Source organism: Saccostrea echinata, unplaced genomic scaffold (genome assembly GCF_033153115.1).
Source record: "Saccostrea echinata isolate AGI-Se365-2 ecotype Australia unplaced genomic scaffold, CSIRO_AGI_Sech_v1 ptg000002l, whole genome shotgun sequence".
Taxonomy (NCBI): Eukaryota; Metazoa; Mollusca; class Bivalvia; order Ostreida; family Ostreidae; genus Saccostrea; species Saccostrea echinata.
Genome location: NW_026889751.1, coordinates 8,836,509 through 8,859,999, shown reverse-complemented (window position 1 = coordinate 8,859,999; position 23,491 = coordinate 8,836,509). Strand labels below are relative to the sequence as shown.

The 23,491-nt window shown below is 32.9% G+C and overlaps 2 protein-coding genes across 2 annotated transcripts in view; both read right to left on the bottom strand.

Moving 5' to 3' along the window:
* LOC133204113 (von Willebrand factor A domain-containing protein 2-like) overlaps nucleotides 1-13,287 on the bottom strand; it is a 69,528-nt gene extending 56,241 nt beyond the window's left edge. The window contains exons 1-4 of the mRNA XM_061339874.1: nucleotides 13,272-13,287; nucleotides 12,996-13,109; nucleotides 12,598-12,711; nucleotides 12,201-12,314 (exon numbers count right to left, since the gene is read on the bottom strand). Of these exons, the coding sequence (XP_061195858.1) occupies nucleotides 12,201-12,314; nucleotides 12,598-12,711; nucleotides 12,996-13,109; nucleotides 13,272-13,287 (358 nt within the window). The remainder of the gene's footprint in view (nucleotides 1-12,200; nucleotides 12,315-12,597; nucleotides 12,712-12,995; nucleotides 13,110-13,271) is intronic.
* A 2,274-nt stretch (nucleotides 13,288-15,561) lies between these two features.
* LOC133204102 (matrilin-2-like) lies at nucleotides 15,562-22,709 on the bottom strand. The gene is made up of 10 exons (XM_061339862.1): nucleotides 22,635-22,709; nucleotides 20,177-20,408; nucleotides 19,991-20,035; nucleotides 19,113-19,667; nucleotides 18,441-18,551; nucleotides 18,247-18,366; nucleotides 18,057-18,167; nucleotides 17,341-17,457; nucleotides 17,101-17,214; nucleotides 15,562-15,569 (listed from the first exon to the last, which is right to left on the bottom strand). Exons 1-10 carry the CDS (start codon nucleotides 22,707-22,709, stop codon nucleotides 15,562-15,564), a joined length of 1,488 nt encoding a protein of 495 aa, XP_061195846.1.
* Nucleotides 22,710-23,491: the final 782 nt, after the last annotated feature.

Below are 23,491 nucleotides of genomic sequence, written 5' to 3'. Positions count from 1 at the left end.
AACAACGGTATAGGAGAATACCTCCATCAATGTTTGATGAGGTTAGAAATCATCTTCAACAATTGTTAAGTGCAGGCATTATTCGACAGTCACATTCTCCTTTTGCGTCAAATGTTGTTCTTGTAAAAAAGAAAACAGGAGAACTACGTCTTTGCATTGATTTTAGAGAACTTAATCAAAGAACAATTAAAGACAGTTACTCCTTACCAAGAATTGATGAAATTTTAGATTCTCTATCTGGAAATAAATATTTTTCAATACTAGATATGAAATCTGGATATCATCAAATTGAAATTGAAGAAAAACATAAAGAGCGCACTGCATTTACAGTTGGCCCTCTCGGTTTTTATGAATACAATAGAATGGCCTTTGGGCTAGCTAATGCCCCCGCCACTTATCAAAGGCTAATGGAACAATGTTTAGGAGATTTACATTTAAAAATTTGTTTCATCTATTTAGATGATATTATTATATTTTCGAACACTTACGAAGAACACTTAGAACGATTAAGTCTAGTGTTTCATAAACTACGTGACGCAGGAATAAAACTGTCACCAAAGAAATGTTCTTTACTTAAGACTCGTGTTCGATACGTTGGACATATCGTATCAGAGAAAGGCATTGAGCCTGATGAAGAGAAAATTAAAAAGGTTCAAGAATGGCCTCGTCCCAAAACTCGTGAAGAAGTCCGTCAATTTTTGGGATTTGTAGGTTACTATAGAAAATTTGTTAAAAATTTTTCAAAAATTGCAAAACCTTTATTAAATCTCATGCCTACTCCCACAAAGAAAAGTCGCGGTAAAAATAAAATGTCCAACAAACAATTACCAGAATTTAAATGGGAAGAAGAACAAGAACATGCTTTTAATTTTCTGAAAAATCAATTATCTTCTTATCCCATATTGGCCTACCCTGATTATTCAAAACCATTTGAGTTACATACTGACGCATCTTTGCATGGGTTAGGTGCAGTTCTTTATCAACAAAAAGATGATGGACTCAAACATGTTATAGCTTATGCAAGCAGAAGTCTTAGCAAAGCTGAACGGAATTACCCAGCGCACAAATTAGAATTTCTTGCACTAAAATGGTCCGTCACAGAAAAATTTAAAGATTATTTATATGGACATAGTTTTACTGTTTTTACGGATAATAATCCTTTAACTTATGTCCTAACAACTGCCCAGCTCGATGCTACCGGCCATAGATGGCTTGCAGCCTTGTCTGCCTATAATTTTGACTTGAAGTATAGACCAGGCAACACAAATGCAGATGCAGATGCACTATCTCGTCTACCTGGTTTGTTACAAAAACAGAACTGTACTACTGTTACATCAGATTCTGTTAGTGCCATATGTAATATGACAAATATTGTTCCTTTTATTGAAACTCTTCCAGTGTCTGAAGAAGTTCTCAATATAAACATCAATGCTATACATGATGGAAGCCTACAAAGTGTTGATATTGTCCAAGAACAAATTCAAGACCCTGATATATCATACTGGTTTGATCAAGTCTTTAATAAATACAAACCACATAAAGATGAAATACCACCAACTCCTTATAGTAATGCATTATTTCAATGCTTTGATAAGCTTACAATTATTGATGATAAGTTGTACAGAGATGTAAAAACAGACACAGGTATTGTACATCAACTTGTTATTCCTCTGTCACTTGTCAATCTAGTTTTGTTTCATCTTCATGATAAGATGGGTCACCAAGGTAGAGATAGAACCCTTTCACTTGCTAAAGATCGATTTTATTGGTACGGTATGACCCGTGACATAGAAAACCATATTCAGAATTGTGGTAGATGTATAAGGAGAAAAACTCCAACAAATATGAAAGCTCCATTAGTAAACATCTCAACTACTCAACCATTAGAACTTGTTTGCCTTGATTTTTTAACTCTTGAACGTTCAAAAGGTGGTTTTGAGTATGTTTTAGTCATTACTGATCATTTTTCGAGGTTTGCTATGGCAATTCCTACAAGAAATATGACAGCTAAAACCACAGCTGAGACATTTTATCAGAATTTTATTGTTTACTACGGTACACCACTTAAGATCCACTCCGATCAAGGAGCTAACTTTGAAAGTAAAGTCATTAAAGAATTATGTTCCTTACTTGGTATGCAAAAATCAAGAACAACTCCATACCATCCAATGGGTAATGGTCAGTGCGAAAGATTTAATCGTACCTTAATATCAATGTTAGGAACTTTAAATCCAGATAAAAAACGAGACTGGAAGTCTTACATTAAGCCAATTGTACAGGCATACAATAGTACCAAGCAAGACAGTACATCATTTTCTCCATACTTTTTGATGTTTGGAAGGGAACCACATCTCCCTATAGATATAATGTTTAACAGTATTACAAATGGCAAAAATATGTCCAAGTCAAAATATATTGAGTCTTTAAGAGACAGACTCAAATTTTCCTATGATCTTGCTTTGAAACACATACAAGCTTCACAAGAAAAGCAAAAGAAAAACTATGATGTTAAAATAAAAAGTAGTGTTTTAGAGCCAGGTGATCTGGTATTAGTCAAAATTGTAGCTTTTGACGGCAGACATAAATTGTCAGACAAGTGGGAAAATGACCCCTATGTTGTTGTGTCACAACCAAATACTGACATTCCTGTCTATAAAGTGAAAAAACAAAATGGTGATGGAAAAACTAGAGTTTTACATAGGAATTTGCTTCTACCAATATGTACATCACTTGATAGTGATAAACCAAAACCAGTCCCTAGAAAAAGGAAACCAGTTCCTAAAACAAGAAAACTGACATATTCAGACTCTTCTCAGAACAAAGATAGTTCAAATAAAGTTGATACTTATAGTATAGAATCAACTAGTGATTCAGAAAATGAATCATTTACTTTGTATATTGCAAAAACTCAAGATAACGAACCAGTAGTAGTTGATAAAACAATCAACGAATCTGCAGCTACTGAGTTAACAGAGAATATTTCAGTAGATCCAAATAATAATTTACACAGAGCTGAAAATGTACAGCCAGATGTAGGTTCAAATATTCATTCTGAAATTGAATTAAATACATCTACAGGTTTACACCAAACAAATATGTTTGATGAAATGATACCTGAAAGGTCACATGATTCAGTTGAATCTAATGGTACACTTTCTGAAAGGGAGATAACTACCCAATCTCCAGAAAGGTCAGATAATGAACAAGGTTCTTTTGTTCCAAGAAGGTCTGCTAGAGTCAAATCAAAACCTCAGTGGATGAAAAACAATGAATATGTCTTTTCACAAGTTAAAATACCTGACTGGAAATCCAGAGCAGAGTATTTACAATCTTTAATGACCACAACAGTTTTTAAAGATGTGGACAACAGAGTTATCTCAGATGCTCTGATTAAAATTGTCACTGAATCAGCTGAATAATTATTTTATTTGTTTTATGACAAAATACCAAATATTTATTCTGTTTTTTAGCAATATTTTATGCCATGAATTATTTTCAGCATTATTGTTGCCCATGAATAGATGAGCAATATATTTAATATGAATTGCTGAGAATATTTGAATTGAATTTGAATTTTCTGTTGAGTAAGTATATAAATCTTATTCAACTTGTAAGATAAATGTTTGCATTCTATATAATTTTTTCCCATAGTTCCATAGTGAATGACGAGGACGTCATTTGCTAACGGGGGGAAATGTGTAATAGTGATAGTTTTATGTTGTTTTAATTATTATGATATTCAAATGTATAATTTATTAATTATACATTTATGAATATGCCACAACTGATTTTAAACTCTGAAGTGCATGTATTAATCTGTGTGTCAATCATTATTGACAAAGACAAATAATTTAAAATCAAATATCAATAATATTTAATAAAATAATTTATCAAATAAAATAATTAAATAAATTAAATAAAACAAACTAATTGAAATAAAATAAACAATCAGCTAAAACCTTAGATCCACTCCTTGTTTTATCCCTACACCTGTAATAAGCTACCTGAGTAGAATTCAACTTTCTTTAATCCTATTGGTCAAAACTTTTACCTCCAAATTCTGGACATGAGACAAAGACATTATTCAGATTGCTTTCAGACTGAGAAGACATGATTCTCATATATAAATTATAACTTTTACTGTGAACTGGCAACCAGATCCTAATATGTAAGTAACTTATTTACTTCTACTTATTAACAAAATATATTTCAAATCTGATTTATCTGAATTATCTGAAATTAATAAACTAATGAAAATATTGAGTGTGCAAGAGTTGAGAGTGAATGATATTATTTTATTACAGTACATACAATGATAAAGTGCCAGTAATTGTTGTTAAAACAAAAGTACCTGATGAGGCACTCTGTTCCATAAACAGGTACATTTCATATTTTTACAAATGTACTTATTATTTTTATATTTTCTTAATTAATAAGTGGACTTAGAATTCACTTAATGATTGTAATAAATAATGTAAAACAATTCAATATATGTTTCAAAGGAATATATATATAAATTGTACAAGTTTTTATAAAATGCTGTGAAAAGGGGAATAACTCTTTCAAACTATGCATAGTAAGAATGTATTATGATTTTATGAGTATATTGCATGTATAAAGAATTGTCATCCTGATTATATTAAATTGTACTAATACTATTTATATGTATATTTACAGGGTATTATTATCCATGATATTATCCACAGATATTATCATCTACATTAACAAATAAAATCACCATCAACGAACCCGCAGGTGTCTTGGTTATATTTAACATCTTTACCTGACCCCTGTTACATTATTTTGCTGGTTATGTAATTACATGTATTTATCTTTATAACAATGGCTGAACACAGTAATTATTTTTTTTAGATAAATAGTGACGTTCAAAATTTGATGAGCAATTTATGTGTCATTTGTTTAGATGTCTTTGCTAGCATACATCCGATTTTCATCATAAGATTAAAGGACTATTTCTTGTTGTTATGTCACTTTAATCTTTTGAGTTCTAAAGAAATAAATAATTTCTGATCCAGTAAAAATTCCTATGAATATTAGTTAGTATGACGTTAAATCTTAACTACGAGATCAACTTCGCTTTAACATTCGCGATGACAGCATCCCATTGGGTTGTTAAATCTCCTACATATTTGGTGTATACTTAACATTTCTAAACTAATGCAGTTATACAATTAAGTGCAAATGCGAAAAGATATTTACAACAGCTGTAGTACCATATGAGTTCTGCTGGTTACATTGTCTTGTCCTTTCAGTGAAACTAAAACTAAAGCATATTCGAGAAAGCTCTTTGTTGTAACAAGTCCTCAAACATCTTGTCAGTTATAGTCCATTCTGGGATAAGTGTATCTTGATTTTGATTCTTTGGTAAAATTCTACTTTTTTATATGTACGTTTTTCGAAGAAGACCTGTGTCTCCCAAACTTCTTTTGAAATTTTTAAAAAATTATTTATAGATTAAAGCTTTACTTTTAAGTTTGTTTTTTTTGTATGTTGTTTAACGTCCTTCTCGAGAATTTTTCCTCATATGGAGAAGCCACCATTTGCCGGCAGAGAGCTGCAAATTTTGACCTATACTCGGCACTCAGGGCCATTGAGCATTAAGGGAGCTTTTGCGTGCCAGCACCTATTGCGACACGGGACCTCGGTTTCTACGGTCTCATCTGAAGGACTAGTCTCCACGTCCCTCAGTGGAATTCGAACCCGCGACGTAAGGATCAACTCCTTACTCCGCGACTCTAGAGCAGACGCTCTAACCACTGCGCCACGCGGGCGACTCTACTTTTAAGGCTTTCAAAAAAAAGTTCTATAGCATACTAGTACCCAAGGATAGTTAGAATAATTTGTGTCTCGGGACAGGCTCTCACCACAGTTATCGTTAAACCGGATCCGTAGGACATTTATCAATTCAACGATATAGAACATTCTATCTAACCAAAGTATCAAAGGCATTTCATGGATAATATTCCTTCCAAGGAGAATGTCTTTTTCAAGGAAACAATATCCAAGTGAAAGAAAATGCCTCAAACTCGGTATACTCTGAATGGAGAAAAAAAAAGACTTTTCATGAGATATTTGGAGGTATGGCGTTAACTTTAATTTTCTATGTAATGTTTTAGTGTCTTGTAAGGATTTGTTATCCTGTATGTTTAAAGTATATGTATACGTTTTGTGAAAGTCTCTGAATTAATATAGTTGTATGGTTCAAATCAAATTTCCATTTGTCAATAATAATGTTCATAATGAAATTTGATAACAAACAGTATTCTGGCCCCTGAATCAAACATTATATTAAACAACTGAAAAACAAAAATAGTCTCAAGGGACATTTTTGTCTTGGACAGACTAAAAAAATCATATTGAAGTATGATGTGAAAGGTTGCTAGTTCTTTTGATATACATATATTTACACAGATAAGTAGCATAATAAACTCTTTGTGCAAAATCATTTCTATCCTTCAGTTGGATTAATATGTGTAAAATAATTTAAGAAATGTGTCTATTTCTAGTGTATTTATGTGGTAATAGTTTCGAGGGCGCGTGACAATTCACATCAGCAACGAAACCAGCAAAGCAAAAACTGTCAAGTGTTTCATATTTAAAACTTTTTTTCTTTACCTCATAATTGCTATATTCATGCCTGGCTCAAGCTTTAACATTTAGAGGTATGCATAATTTACAAAAAAAAACTTTCATAAAGCACTTTCTTTTATCAACTTCCCAGCTCTGGTTTCTATTCCTTTCCTTTTCTAGGGATCTATTTATTGTTCACCCTTCTGATTTAATAAATGAAATGAGTAAACATATACAACACAGAGAAAAGTTCAGTGGTCACAGGGAGGCGATGTGATTTTGAAGAGTGCAATGCTGAATTTAACAGAATTCTTTAATATTGAAAAATATTTTCGCAACCAAAAGCCAATCATACATATTTCTTATATGGATAGCTTATGTGCAGACATTTACGATGATAACTGTTTCAGGGTTCTCCATCATTTCAAATTTAACTGTGGCGCAAGGCTTACGCGAAGTGGTAATATTCGCAGTCATTTCGCGATCAAATTCGCGAAGAAACCATGAAATAAATTGAAAAACACAAAGCCCTTATGAAACAATAGTTTAATATAAAAATTGCATTAATTATTTGTCAATATGATTGATGAATTCAATAATAAAAACAGTTAATCGATATCAATTAAACATAGTGTAAAACAAAAATTTTGATGTTTCCATGATATATGTATACTGTGAAAGAGACCCCCCGAAACATATACGTACTTATGAATAAACAAATATTAGCTTATGGAATTTATATTATATATAATATATATAATATATAATATAATATATATAATATTATGGAATATGAAAATTAATTGTACCAGTAATAACATGTTTTAAGCATTTAACCCTTTTTTTTAAATAAATGTTTACAAAAGGTAAATTATACACCTACAGTGTTCATAAAAGGACAGAGGAAATTCTGGTAGGTCACACAATCAGGATTATTATACTCGTATTTTGCAATTATTGGTCTGAAGGCTGAAGTATCTTAAAACTTGTGATATACAAAAAGCATTTAAGCAGTTAAGAGTCATAAAATTATATTTTTGTGGGTCTATTGCTAATTTTTCAACATTACAAAAATACATGATAAGTAACAATATACTTGCCATGTTTCACCTCGCAGTACCAAAGCGATTTTAAAGACATGGTTATCTGTAGAACTATTAAAACATGAATTAATTGATATTTAAAATTTCATTTGTAATTATCGTGAAGTGTGAAAAAGAATGGCTTGTCTCTTTTTATTCATGTGTCCAGCGAGGTCTAGAAGATAATTGATTTTGCAAGCCAAACAATGGGCCCTAATTAGAGCAAATTAAAAGTTTAGCAATAGAAACTGAAAAACGGTACATAATTTAGAGGTTCATTTGATTTATAAATTTATATATTTTTCGTATTGATGACGAAGATCTTACTTTGGCGCTAATATTTTAACCGTGGCTGAACTATGGCGCTGATTTTTTAACTGTGGCGCTACAGAATTTAACTGTGGCGGGGTCGCTACGTTAAACGGCCCATGAAGAACCCTGAATGTTTATTGGATTATGGCACATTATAAATATTGATCCACTAATCGCACGATCAGCAAATCTCTTTGTAGATAAAACAGATGGAATAGAAATGTATAAGATATATAAAAACACATCTGTATCAAACTCTAAAGCGCACATATAGTGATATTATTGTACTTTAAATTACATTTTAGCATCTTTGGATGTGTCACGTGATGGCATCTCAAGCATTCACTCTACTTGTACACTTCAGCCTACTATTAATTAGTTTTTTGATAAATTCGAACTCAGTTTCCTGCAAAGTCCACTGATTTGTTGATGGATCCTGTTCCGAAAAATAAGCATGGAAAGGACTAGAAGCCGTATTTAACACCTGCTTGTGTTTATAATTCTCCCCGACACCAATGGAGATTAGGGAAATTCCATCCTTTGTCATTTTTTCTACTAAGCTAACAGTCTCTGTCATTTTGATATCTAATCCGTTATCGACGAAAACAACATACTTCAAAGCGTTGTCTCTAGCCCCCTGTCTGGTCGAAAACATTTCCTGCCGGATAAACCGAAGAGCATTTGCAAGATTTGACGAACTGTTACGGTTATCCTGCTTTGAGGCTTGAAAAGTACTTGCAAATGTATCTAAATCGGTCGTAAAATTCAACGGCAAAAATGATACTGCGGTATCAGAGTAATGAACGGTACCCATTTGCACATACTCAGATCCTAAGAAAACAAATTCATCCATGGATTGAAGAAGTTGTATAAAAATACCTAGACTGGCTTTGTAAGTAGTCTGCGATTGAATGGTTGATGTGTCGAGAGCAAACACTATATCACTATCCCTTCTTACTTTGCACGCTGAAATAAAATGTGGACTTTGATCATATAAATTATTCAAATACTTAATATTCAAGCAGGTCTACTTCAGAAGGGAGTAATTTGGAATCTATTCTTTTCAAAGGGTATTGATCATATAAAAATGTTTTTGCTTATTCTAATCCATACCTGAACATCTTATGTTTACAGTTCTCTTATATACTTGATGCAGAGGTTCCATATTAATGCTGGGATAAACATCGCCGAATCGGTGATCCCCGGACAACTGCCTAAATCCCTCATGTCTTACGTCATCACCAAACGCCACCAGGAAGATGTCATTCCACTCATTAGATCTTTTCAAGACATTTCTCAATTCGCTAATGGAACTTACTGCAGCACTCAAACTTGATGGCATGCCATCGGTGAAGAAAAATACGAACTGAAAAGCACTGGGCGCTAATGTCAATATCTTTTTGACCTCGATACAAGCCGATGCTATGTTTGTCGTTCCGTTGACAAAACTGATGTTTTTAATTAAACTAAGAAGTGTAGTTTTGTTTTCATAGGAGTCAAAATCGATGTCTAATGTTGCCTCTGTACCATATGAGATTACCGCTACTGAAAATTTGCTTTTAGAAACTGTATTTCGTGAAACAATGTCCGTAATGTACTGCAACTGTTTTCTGAACGTTTCTCCTTCTGAACTATAGGAAGAGTCTATCACGAAGATTAACTTGGTGGGGTTTGTTTTACAAAGATCTGAAATATTTTAAGATTAGCAAAAGATTTCAGCAATCATTTAATTTGAAAATTATAGAAATTGTCGTGTGCTTCATCACTTTTAGGTTGCTTTGAGAATTTAAAATTATTTTTCATACAAGAATTTAACAATGCATTGAGCTTGAATCTTATGAATGACATCTTTATACCTACCGTTTTCACATAGAGGTCCATCCCAGTCATTCACACAATTACAATAATACGATCCTGGGATATCAACACAAGAACCACTGTTCTTGCACGGCTCCAACCTGCACTCAGTAATATCTGTCCCAAAGAACATTATTAAAAACTTCACTCGACTCCTGTAATTTTATAAATACAGATATGCCAAAGCAAAGCACCTACATGTATATATATTCCCAAAATGTTTAAACCGATGTACATAGATAGAATTTGAATACCTAGGCATATTTCAGTGTATGTCACACGTACCTGTATCACAGCGTGGTCCAGTGTACCCAGTGTGGCAAATACATCTATACCCACCATCAAAATTGTAACAATCACCATTGTTACATACAGGGTTTCCTGGATATTGATATTGACGACATTCATCTACATCTGAATAAGTATATACCGATATCAGCTGGATGTATACATTTATAACACTTAAAATTTTATTATATATATATATATATATATATATATATATATATATATATATATATATATATATATATATATATATATATATATATATATATATATATATATATATATTCTTTGCAAACACAATATGAAAGAGAGAGAGTATACACATAATATTTCGTCGCCCGCGTGGCGCATTGGTTAGAGCGTCTGCTCCAGTGTCGCGGAGTCAGGAGCTGATCCTTACGTCGCGGGTTCGAATCCACTGCGGGACGTGGAGACCGGTCCTTCGGAAGAGACCGTATAAACCGAAGTCCCGTGTCGCATTAGGTTGCATTTAGCATTGCTAAATGGAACTGAGTGCCGAGTATAGGTATTAATATGCAGCTCTCCACCGACAAGTGGTGACGTTAAACAACAAACACACAAAACAAATGTATCATACCTTCAGTACATACAGCTCCTGTCCAGTTTGATGTACAAGTACATACAAATGACCCCATTGTATTAGTACAGTTCCCTCCATTCTTACACGGCTGGAATGCTACACATTCATCAATATCTAAAGAGTACATGTGTATGAATTATAATAATTGCTCTAATATTCAAATGGATTAGATAAGAAAATATTATGCGAGGGGTGATCAAAAAGTTCGCTAACTATCTCTATATTTACAAAACCACAATTCAGATCAAAATAATATTTGGCACACATATATAGTCATAATCAAGCCATTGTTCTATAAAAAGGCTGATGATACGTTATGTTTGCTCCATGTTTTGGACGTCACAATGCGAAAATGATGTCAATGGTTGCTTCAGTCGTACTCGAGCAACGAACGGCTTTAAAATTTAACGTATATCTTTGAAATTCCTTTGCAATATCATATAACTATTTGTAAAGTTTTATGGAGACAAAGGACTTGCCAGAAGTTCAATCATTAATTACACAGTAGATTGATTGTTTTAGCGAAGGAAGGGAGATGGTTAAAAATGATGTTTGTTGTGTTGCCCAGTGAAAGTAAGCTGGGGGAAGAGATGTGTCCTTAGTTGAGCAATTTGTTACGAAAGATCTCCAAGTTACAGTTAGGAAAATAGTTATATATCTCGACAATAATACAATTATTTTTTGAAATCCCTGAAATATTGTTTTCTTTAGACTTTAAACATATCAGATATGATAAAAAGAAGGTATCCATACTTTATCCACAATGGATAAACGAAGCACCCAAAGCAAAAGAGTCGGGTTGTGATGGTCACCATTCTCATTCTGGGAAGAAAAGATACTTAGTATCCTTATCCACCAATCCAATGTGACAAATGGGCTATTCTTGTTTAAAAATAATTCTTGCTTGATAAGAAATATAAGACTCGGAAAAATCTTTCAACTTATGTGAACAGAACGCTCCGGAGCATGTCACGTGACAACCTGGATCACTCTTGGGCAGAACGATGGCTGATGTGCATTAAAATCAGAGAGGACTACTTTAAAAAATAATAAACACTGACACCTAATTTTATTTCTTTTATGGTCGTACTTTAGTTAGTTCGCGTACATCAGTACCAAGACAAAGAAATGTGTTTTTCTCCATGGAAGTTTACTTACGTGCATATATTTTGATCTCAATACAAGGAGTTATGTTTTACATCTTTAATAATCAACCATCTTGCAAACGACATTATTTAAGTGCTTAGACTTCAAATGATACGCGGTTACCTTCGCCACAGTGGATACCCTGGTGACCCTTTGGACAATGACATTTGTAATTTCCACATAAATTCTCACATTTTCCTCCGTTAAGGCAAATTCCCGGATTCTCAATGCATTCGTTCACATCTGTAATGAGTTAAACGTAACAAGAAGGTCAAACAAAAAATGCGTTCACTTACATTCACTGTCTAACAAATAAGTCTTACCTTCTTCACAGTATTCTCCCCTGAAGAATTTTGTGCAATGACATTCAAAAGAGCCGTTGTTGTTTATACATGTTCCATTGTTAGCACATCCACCAACAGTGCACTCATTTATATCTAAAAGAAAACTACCATGATTAATTATGAAATACATGTATTCTTCTCGCCATTTTTCTTGAAATTTGATCGGAAATATATCCTCAACCTGTTTTGCATTTATTTTCTTGCCAGCCTGCTCCACTTGAGCAATAAATGAAACGCAGCTCCCGCCATTGTCGCAAGTCTCCTCTTAACATTCATCAACAGAATTTCGGACTAATCATGTAAAAATTTTACAGACTTTTCATTGGTTATAACATAGAAATGAAAAAAAAGTGATTGTAGAAAAGCAGAAACCTACCCAGTTCACAGTTTGTACCGTTATATCCAGAGGTACAAACACAATCATTTCCTCTGACCAAGTTTATGCAATAACCACCATTCTGACAGGTTTCGTTTTCACATTCCTCAAAATCTATGAATGGGATTAAACTTGATATTTATGCATTTATTTTTTTTTTGTTTCCAATAAAGAAAAAAAGTTTTAAGCACTTAAATTGATTCTGGTGTTATTTTTCGGCTCAAAACTTGAAGGCAAAATAAAAAAATACCCATAAGAATAGTTTTCCACATGCAGCGATGTACAACATAAAAATGTATTTATTGACATTAAAAATCATACTCTCTCCCCAAGCATTTTTGTATTGCAAAATGGTACTAGTATATAATACTTTTAAAATTGTGGACATGTGACGATACCTTGGTCACACTTCTGTCCAGTGACTCCATCATTACAATGACAAAAGTATGAACCAGTAGTGTTTGAGCAAGTCCCATTCAATCCACATATATTTTGTTTGCACTCATCTATATCTGAAAATAGAGATTCTGATGATACATTTCTTGAACCTTAACCTTTGACCTACTTTTCAAAATAGATCATAGTTTCGATATACAATATATTTTTGAATTTAAGAGGTAATGCTATGCTACTAAACGTGTCCACTGTTTGTCATAAAACATTACGAAAAATACCTGCGTTACAATCCATTTTACCTTGACCTTTTGACCAACTTTGCAAAAAATGTCCTTGGCAGTTTAATTTAACTTAATCTTTTGAATTTTGAGAGACAAGATTTTGATTATAAGCATTTACACATGTTTATGAGCTAATGATGCTGTACTTTGAAACTGTATGATATTCAGTAACCACACAAACTTGTATTTAAGAGCCATTCTCTGTAACGAATTTACTCTCTTAGTGTTTTAGTCTTATCCTATCTTTTTAAAAAGCATATTTCTATATAACTAATGATCAATTTTTAAAGACGTTCATGTGACCCTAATTTTCACATTTCAAAAAATTCAAATTCAATTCTTTAAATAGAGCGTTGCTATGGAAATAAGTCGAAAAAATACGCATAAAAATCTGAAAAATATTCTGTTTCCTTGGATACGTACCCTTGTATATAGATTCCCAAAACTTTTATGATTGATAATTATGAACAACTAACCTGACTTTCAATTTTGACTGCCACCCAATCTCTGACTGGATGCAAAAAGCTGGCACATAGGGTTTAATATTGATATAAAATTCACAAAATCGAACATTTTCCCTTCTTGGTTACCATAGCAACAGTGTTGTATTTTTCAACAAACTTTATCAATATATGATATTCAACTTTAGTTCTACCAGATAATGACTATTCAAGGTGATTCAAATAATATATTTCTTGAATAAAAGATAAGTAAATTCCTAAGGCAGCAAAAAAAATATCACTTTAAACAACTGGTACATTGTTTCCATGGTTACACTGCAAAGTAACAATTAATCCCAATTTTTCTTATGTTGTCGGTATTGCAAGGTCCTAGGGATGTATTTGTGCCAGTCATGAATTTTATTGTTTTTCCTGAAGATAGCAGCATTAACCCAATCTTAGCAACAGATTTTGCATGGTTATACTGTGTTACCATGGCAACCATGAAAGTTATTTTTAGAATAATATTGCCAATACCTAATTACTTAAGGTCAAATATTTTTATTGTTTTTTCTTCGGTTGTTTATTGAGTTTGATCATTTAACATCTATCATAAGTGAATATTGAGCGTTTTTCTGCATTTTTCAGCATCTAAAATGTATTCCAAATGTACCCATGGTTACCACTTACTTAGAGATAAATTCTAAAAAGTTTCTTTATAGCATAAGTGGCAACAAGGTGTCAGGTTTTTGAAAGAATGGTTTGTTTGTTTTTCTTAGTCTTTATTAAGGCTTAATAAAGATTCAAAGTAGCTGAAAATCTCAATTTTTCTAACTTTTCTGGCTGTTACCATGGCAACCGAGATACATAGCAGCGAAATATGTTTCTGGTGTCAAGTAGTAATAATGGGCAAAGTTTCATCAAAATCGGTGACCATGCGTGGCAAAGAAGTTTAAGTGGTTACAGAGAATCGCTATTAAATACTATGAAAATACATCAGGATTATAGTGTAGACTGACAATTGCAGTTAAGACAGACTGAAATAATTATTTCTAATAATATTCATTTGAGGGTCGGGGAATAATATTTCTTTGATTCTCAGATGCTATCGTAGTCTTATACTATCCGTGGATGATCTTTTTCTTTGCAGACAAATGCATGAACCATTGTTACAACGCACTTTGAAAAATTACGCACTTTGAAAAAAAATTTCGAAGTGCGTTGATTTTGGGACAACGTTAACGCACTTTGAAAAAAATTCTTTTCAAAGTGCGTCAATATCGACCATATTGACGCACTTTGAAAACAAATATGCACTGCTTGGTCAATATTCTTGCAAATGTTAGGTATGATAAATAAATATTTGAACTTGGTTGGAAAACTTTTCGATGATGACGTCTGGATCTGAGATATAAACGTTTTAAAGATTTTTAGGAGTTGTCTTGTTTGCAAAGGTTCTCGTAACTGTTATAAAAGGGAAATGGGTCTTAGAAACAATGGAGGAATGATTGTTTAACAGCACAGTTTCGTTTCTTTTTTTCTTTTCTTTTTTAAATTTTATCCAGTCTCTAATAAGTTCGGTAGATGTAGGTGTCGATAAGTGACTTAAAGCATCGCAGGGAAAAGGGAGCAATTATGATTTTTCCATACCATGAAAATTCTCTCTCTCTCTCATCTATTTTTCTATCATATTCATTTATCTATCTGTTGTGAACATATGCGAAATAATGGTTGACTCATTTATTTGATAGTAAGAAAATAAAAATTAGCCACATTACTCACTCGACTGAAATTTTTACCTCGTTCACTAATAAATTTTTCTCAAAAAAGTTATGCAGTCAGATTACTTATAAATCTGTAATTTGATATCACAAAAACTCTAAACATGTCAAATAGCATGTTTTAATTACCATGTAAATGAGGAATCATTGTGGATACATTTTGAATAAAGGTTATGCGGCTCATAGGGTGCGTAATTTTTTTTTCAGGAAAGCTTATCTCAATTTTTTTCATCTATTTTACGTAAACTCAAATTTATTGAGAGAAATAATATCAATGTCATACCAGTTATGTAAATACATATATTTGTGTAGGAAAGATACAGAGTTGCGCTGAGGGACTTTCTACCTGTCTTCTCCTCGTTCTCGATGAGGGTAGATCAATTCATCAGTTTTTCGGAAGAAATATAACAAATTAATGCTGTCTATTATTAAAATCTAAGTCCGAAATTTTTGTTTTATACGCATTTTTTCAAAGTGCGTTATGTGTCTTCATGGTAAAAAATGTTGATGTACACTCTTAACGCACTTTGAAAAAAAATTTCAAAGTGCGTTGATTTTGTCCCAATTTTAACGCACTTTGAAAATTTTTTTCAAAGTGCGTAATTTTTTTTCAAAGTGCGTTGCCACAAACCATACGCTAGTAGTAAAAAAAATAGCTGACACTTTTAGATTTATTTACATCTTTAATGAAGCTACAAAGCAGGAGACACAGGGGTTCCTTGGAACACTCTAGTTTTTACACTAAATGTGCCAACAGAATATTCCGTCTACTTGATCAAACAATAGGGCTCATGGCGGGTGTGACCGGTTGAAAGGGTATGCTTACTTCTCCTAGGCACCTGCTTCCACCTCTGGAATTTCCAGGGGTCCGTTTTTTATGCCCTGTTCACAGATTTGTATTGATTTTAAGGTTTGTTTTTTTTTTTTTTTAGATCGATCACTGTTCGTAATCTTCACCTTTTTCATTCAAAAAAAAAAAAAAAAAACAAAACAAAACAAAAAAACAAAAAACTAAAGCCCTCACAAAAATGGTGATTTCACAGTATATGCATTGGCTGCGGACATGGGGCCCGTTTTACAAAAGAACTTACGACTAAGACCAAAAACTTCAGTTGATTGTAAAATTTTGCAAAATTAATTATTCTGTATAAAATTGATAGCGGAAAAGTATCTTTCTACATATTTTTAAAAAAAAAAATATTAAAACCATTTTTTTTAAAGTGAATGAGAAAGTTATTAGCAGATTTAAATTTTGGTCTAAGTCGCAAGTTCTTTTGTAGAATCTGGCCATGCTGTCTTGATAAATATTGCTATTTACAAAAAGAAAAGAAGCGGTTAGTGAAAAAAATACTTGTTAAGTTTTAATTAATTAATTAAAAGTTACATTTAATACTAGTGTAAATGGAAGTCAAAAGATACATGTAGATAAATGTGAGGATCAACCTTAGACTTCACTTAGTCATGAATCTGACGTTGCACGAGATCTATGCACGGCGGAAAGGATAAGGAAATAAAATTTGGAACACTTCATCATTTTTAGACGAATATTTTTTTCGTTTCAATATTTTTTTTTTATAAATAAAAACAAATAAAATGATAACGCACCATTTTGACATAAGGCTCCCGAAAACCCATCACGACAACGGCACAGAAAATAACCAGGTAAGTTGACACACACTCCATCATTTTCACAAGGCAATGAATTGCACTCATTGATGTCTTAAGATTAAAAGAGTTAATAAACAACAAAAGCAACGACAACATTTCCCCCATTCAATTCATTAATGATGCAAAAATAAAATCTTCACATAATTCATATCAGTGATTGATTCTGATTTTAATTACCCTTTTCACAAATACTTCCGGTCCACCCTGGCTGACATCCACAGAAAAACGAGCCTGCTGTGTTTGTACAGTCCCCATTACAACACACCGATGGCGAGGTCAAACACTCATCGATATCTAATACAAGAATTTAATAATAAAGGATTTATTTTCGCTATACTTTAGAGTTTATTACTTGTTCTCTGTAAGAATGCAACTATTTAAGAAAACATAATCTCAGCATAACACAATTTAAATTCTTTAAGTAATTCTGAAAGTCGATAGCAGTATAATTTATATTCCATTGATTGCATAAATACCTTGCCGGGTTGATTAAGCTTGTTTTTTATCATACAGGCAGAACCAGTAACACAGTGTTCAATTTTTAAAAAATGTCATTTAATAAAGACAAATATAAAACTTGTACAAATAATGACTAGAAAATATTGACAAACAAAGAGTATCTTCAATAAGTATTATGCAATCTGACCCCCAACAAACATAACCTAAACTTGCAATAGAATCAACTTCTCAATAACCTACAAAACACAACCTGCCTGTCCACAAAAAGGTGGGTTATCTAATAAATAAAGGCCACAAATCCAATGGGATATTGGATCCACCCAATCTATTTTACGTTAACTTTTTACTGTTGGTACAGATTTTCTGAGTAATATACAGTTGTTTCTTTTTAAAATAAGTATTAGCTAACGACTGGAAGTCTGTCCATACTGTACCTCCGTCACAGTGTTTGCCAATCCATCCATTATTGCAGGAGCATTGGTATGATCCGGGTGTGTTTTGACAAACTCCATGCTGACAAGGATTGCTTAGGCATTCGTCTATATCTGATTCAAAGTTACAATTTACAAAAGAGCATTATATGATTTAAATGACATTTTTATATCAATTCAATAATGTAATCACCTTTGCTGCAGTCATCACCAGTAAACCCTGTTTTACAGTTACACGTGAAGCTTCCCGGGGAATTGGCACAATCTCCATGGATACAAGGGTAGATTGGCTTATCAGTACATTCGTCAATGTCTGTAGAAAAGAACATTAAAGACTTATTTTATAAGAAAACTCAAATTTTATCGTAAACTTTTGATGACACTCACCCTTATCACAGTGTAATGATGTCCAACCAGTAAAGCAGTTACAGTGATAAGATCCAACAGTATTTATACATAACCCATTTGCACAAGGTGAAGACTGACATTCATCAATGTCTGAAATAGATAAATAAATTTATTGTTATTTTTAAAACATGATAACCCATTTCAGAACTTTTTATAAAGTACTGGAAAATTTGAAGAGGGGAAGGATGTTGAGTGATCTTTGACTATATGTGCCTCTATTAAATAAAACACAGCCATATAGTAATACTTTATCATTCAATGTACATAAGAAACAGAATATCTAGCTTAATGAAAAAAATGAAAGGACTTCTTGTGGCTACAGTTACTTTGCCACATGGAAAATACGTCAGACTTCTTCGTTGGTATGCCTCTCTTTCTTGCAGCATGCTTTCTAGATTTAGTCCAAGAAGAGTAAAAAAAAAAGACATAAAATGCATATCTTGACAATCACCTGAATGAAGAGTGCTCTTGTGCTGTATTAAACAAGAGATCAACATACATGTTTGCATTCTTCATTCGAGCTTTTGTCCAGATATATATTTTTAGAAACTTAGAAATGAGTCTAGTGCAAAAGCACGAATCAAAGTCCCATAAATGCTTTATACTTGACTAACACAATATAACAATTACAGAATTTCTTATCAATCTCACCTTCACAAAGACCATTAATAAAATGTTGAAGTTTGTTATATAAATCGTTGAAGTCGATGGTAGTCACAAGGTAATTAGAGTCAGGGTCACTAGCAATAATTCTTAGTTCTGTCAAGTTTACAAATCTTCCAATACCAACACAAAATACTTTAGTGTCTGTGCGTTGAAGACTTCCTGCTTCGTCTATGGTTGCCTTCCAATTGTTTGAATGTCCATCAGTTAAAACAATAGCAGCTTTGGCGGCATTGGGACGACTATACCTGGTAATGATCTGAGCCTGTCTTAAACCAGCTGCTGTATCAGTTCCGCCTCCGGCGTAATTCGATTCCATATTTTGCAAAGTATGACGTATATCTAAGAAGGTTACATAGTTATAAAAATTGAACACAAGGTCTGCATAAAAGCCAAATTTGATCATAGCAACCCTCATATCACTTGGTCCAATTTTAAAGTTTCTTAGTAAATCTCTGACAAATCTTAGCATCTTCTTGTAGTTTGCAAATCCAACGCTTCCAGATTCGTCCATTACAAACATAAGATCAACAGGTGCGCATTCTAATAAAGAAATATAAAAGTTAACACAGCTTACCATGGTTGTCCATATGTTTACCTTATCGGGAAATAAGACAACTCTCTGATTACGTAAACTAAAAAGGTTAGTGAAAATTTTTATTTTCTTTGTGTCCAAAATTTGCAAGCACTATTTAAAGTTTAGTATTGAGTTTTTGAAAATTGGTCTCCCAAAAATTTTCATTGATGTCAAAGTTTTAGAAAAAATCCAAACAAGGACCTGAATATGCGAGGACATACTAGTATCTTAATGAGATATGATATGATGGGTGAGAAACCTAAATAAGTGTACATATATCATAACTTACTCATTCCTGCCGACCTCCGTTTTCGACGAACTTGATAAGATTTTACTGTGAAAAGAAACAATAAACATGTGTAATATCTTGTAATATAGCACGACCCTTTGTGTGCACTATATTTAAAAAAGTTTCAAAATTTTATAAAAACATACTGTATATTGACCAGTAAAAAATGAGTGATTAAAAACATACCTCTATTTACACAGGTGAATAGAAAATCCCCACAGCAGTCCCCTAGCTCTTGACAAGCATCATCACAAAAACAATGGTCAGTGTGTCCAGTCCGTGAGTGACAGGTCCTGTTGTGTCCAGTACAACACAGCCCTGCCTCTCTACAGCTTTCACACTCAACCAAAGCAAAGAATATGATCACCAACACTATCCCCAAAACCACCTGTCCTAACATATTGATATCTTTAGAGTTCTTTAATAAAATGTTCCACACTTCCCGGTTATCTCAAATTCTTTTTTGTTTTATTTATATACTGCTATAAAAGGTCGGCAACTCAGAATTGCTTTAACTGGTGTTATAAAATCATCAGCAAACATAAAGTGCACGTTGCCAAGAAAATTTGTTTTACAGAGTATATGTTTGTTGAACTCATTTTTTAACAGCACACTTTCACTATGTGCAAAAAACAATAAATTAATTGATATGCACAAACATGAATTTTGACTTAAAAAGAAATCAAAGGTGTAGAAAGTATCAATGTCGTTCTAGTTAATGAAATTTTAAATCAAATACTGCTTCAGCTTTGACCTAGATTGCTCGATTGAATTAGTTTTAAGCATGCCAAGATAAAATATTTTAATCTTTAAAAATATTAATCATATTTTGTTGTTCATTGGGTGAACAAGAAAACCCAAATTGTGCAAAAGGTGGAAATGCTACTCTGGTTTAAACAGCGGATATAAAGCTATTTTCATCCAAACTACGGTGCCTGTCAATGTGACGAAGAGAGAGACTGCTGTGGCGATTACATTAATCACTGCACCAAACAGGTCACACGTTCTAGTCCTTTAAAAGGTATTTGCGGTTACGGAAATAGCCAAGTATAGTTGAGATTGGTACTGCACAAGTTTAAGCTCCCTCAATATTGTCTGATTTTCTCTCTCTCCCTCTTATTTTAAAGACCATCCTTGTCTTTTTTGCTGTTCATGTTTATTTTGTGTCATTTAATTATGTTCTCTACAAGAATGGAGCTATTTGAGAAAACATGAACATTAATAGTATATATATTCATTAATAGTATATATATTTCAGATTAACAAAAATTCTTAAATTAGAAATAAACAAGCTAATTCGGAGAATTTGTGTCCCCCGCTTAGAGAAAAAAAAAGAAGAGCATGCGTAGTTCGGGGGTGGGGGGTGGGGGGGGGGTCGGACTACCCCCCCCCCCTTTGATTTGTAGAATTATTAAATGTATACATGTATATTGAAGCAAATAAAAAATGCCAATATGGATATAAGGATGTCATTGCTTATTCTTTAATATGTGTATAGAAGATTCTTTTTGAATAGTATATTTATCACACTATATTAATGATTTTGTTTGTCCAATCCAGAAGTCATAACTTTTTCATTTCACATGCTGAATCCTATCATTTATGTAATAAATCAAAAAAAAAAAAATCAAAAAAAAGGATCGACTGGGATTTGAACCCGGGGACCCTCACATGCTTAGCGAAAGTCATACCCTTAGACCACGGAGACACTTGATTATACAGCAAATTAAATGCAAACATTAGGTCACATAAATTGTTTATATTCACGTTCGATATTGTCAAATTTTTACACAATACATGGTGTCTAATTTAGCCTTTACTTAACAGTTCTGATAGATGTAATTAGAATATACAGTCCGCCGACAACCTGTATTATACGTAATAACTCTCCACATGGCCCTGTGCTAAAAATATTCCCAAGCGACTATTAATACAATAAATTAAAAAAAAACGGGGCGGGACACTTTGAGAGGGGCAAGAGAGGTATGGTGTAAAATTTCATTGCAAAAGCTCAAAAGCTTCTTAAGATATCGCCCGGAACGAAAGTGTTACACACAGTCGAAATGTATGAATTTACGACCTTGAAGTTTGACCTTTTGACCTTAAAATCAATAGTGGTCTTCCTTAGGCCACAGGGAGTGGCTATGTAAAATTTCATTGTAAAAGCTCAAAGGATTCTTGAGATATCCCGCGGAAAAGAAAGTGTTAAAACAGACAGAATTTATTAATTAATGACCTTGACCTTTGACCTTTTGACCTCAAAATCAATAGGTTTCTTCTTTAGGCCATAGGGAGTTGCTATGCAAAATTTCATTGCGACAGCTGAAAGGGTTCTCGAGACATCGCGCGGAAACGAAAGTGTTACAGACAGACAGAAATACAGACGGACGGACCCAAATTAATATCCCCCACTTTCAGTGAAAGCGGGGGACAACAAATGTAACTTTAATAGAATAAGGCAAATTATTAAAATTCAAAGAAAGAACAACGAATCTTAAATTGCAATTTGAAATATTTTATATTATCTAAAACAGTTGTCATTAGTCTTCTCTATTAACTTTATATGATCATCATAAATTTTGTGCGTAGTGCGCTATTGTAAATAAACATTAGCTAAAGATTACATTTTTTTCTCAATTTATACCTGCGTCACAGTTGTAGCCATTCGATCCATCATTGCAGGAACATTTGTATAATCCTTACACTTGGTAAACTCCATGTTGACATGGACTGTTGAGGCATTCGTTTATATCTGAAAATCAATCTTAAAATTTACTAGTAACAACACAAGAGTTAAATGATCTGCACGATCCAATGAATTAAAAAAAACCTATTTTGTTTCAAAATATGACATCTAAATGTTTATTGGCCATTAGGAAATAGTAATAATAATAATGCAAGTATTTTCTTTTGACCTGTGTCAACAAATGTTACATTATTTGTATAGAACTTGCTATGCCTCTCACAGACTCAACACGCTGACCTCATTTTTTGTGATTACGCTTTTCAAGAGCAAGTTCTGTTGTGTCTACTACAACACAACTATCTACAGCTTTCACAGAAGCCAAAAACATATTCACAAATACTATGCACAAAATCACCTGTTCTAACATATCGATATCCTAAGAGTTTAAATAACGTTTCAACACATCTTGGTTATTTTTATATATTTACTGCTTTAAAAGGTCAGCAAAAAGATTTGATTTACCTGGTTTTATAAAATTATCAGGGAACAGTAAATGCACTTTCAAAGAATATAAGAAAATAAAAGCACAGAACTACTTGAACACTCTACCTGACATTGTAGCTCAAGTAAACCCGGAAGTTTTAGATCAAATAATACAGCTTAAGCTTTGACATCGAAAGACACATTTGATTTAAGCATGCTAAGATCAAATATCTTAATCTCTGGAATATCATTCATATTCTGTTGTCTAGTTCAGTGGGTGAAAAGTGCCACAAATTGTGCGGGAGCTGGATTGTGTTGTCCTGGTTTAAATA

Coding starts and splice junctions, on each gene's coding strand:
- LOC133204102 (XM_061339862.1), bottom strand. CDS start 22,709: ATGGAGTTTACCAAGTGTAAGGATTATACAAATGTTCCTGCAATGATG. Junction 20,409..22,634: donor TGGCTACAACTGTGACGCAG/GTATAAATTGAG, acceptor ATTTTATTAAAG/AACTCTAAAGATATCAATAT. Junction 20,036..20,176: donor ATTCACCTGTGTAAATAGAG/GTATGTTTTTAA, acceptor TTCTTTTCACAG/TAAAATCTTATCAAGTTCGT.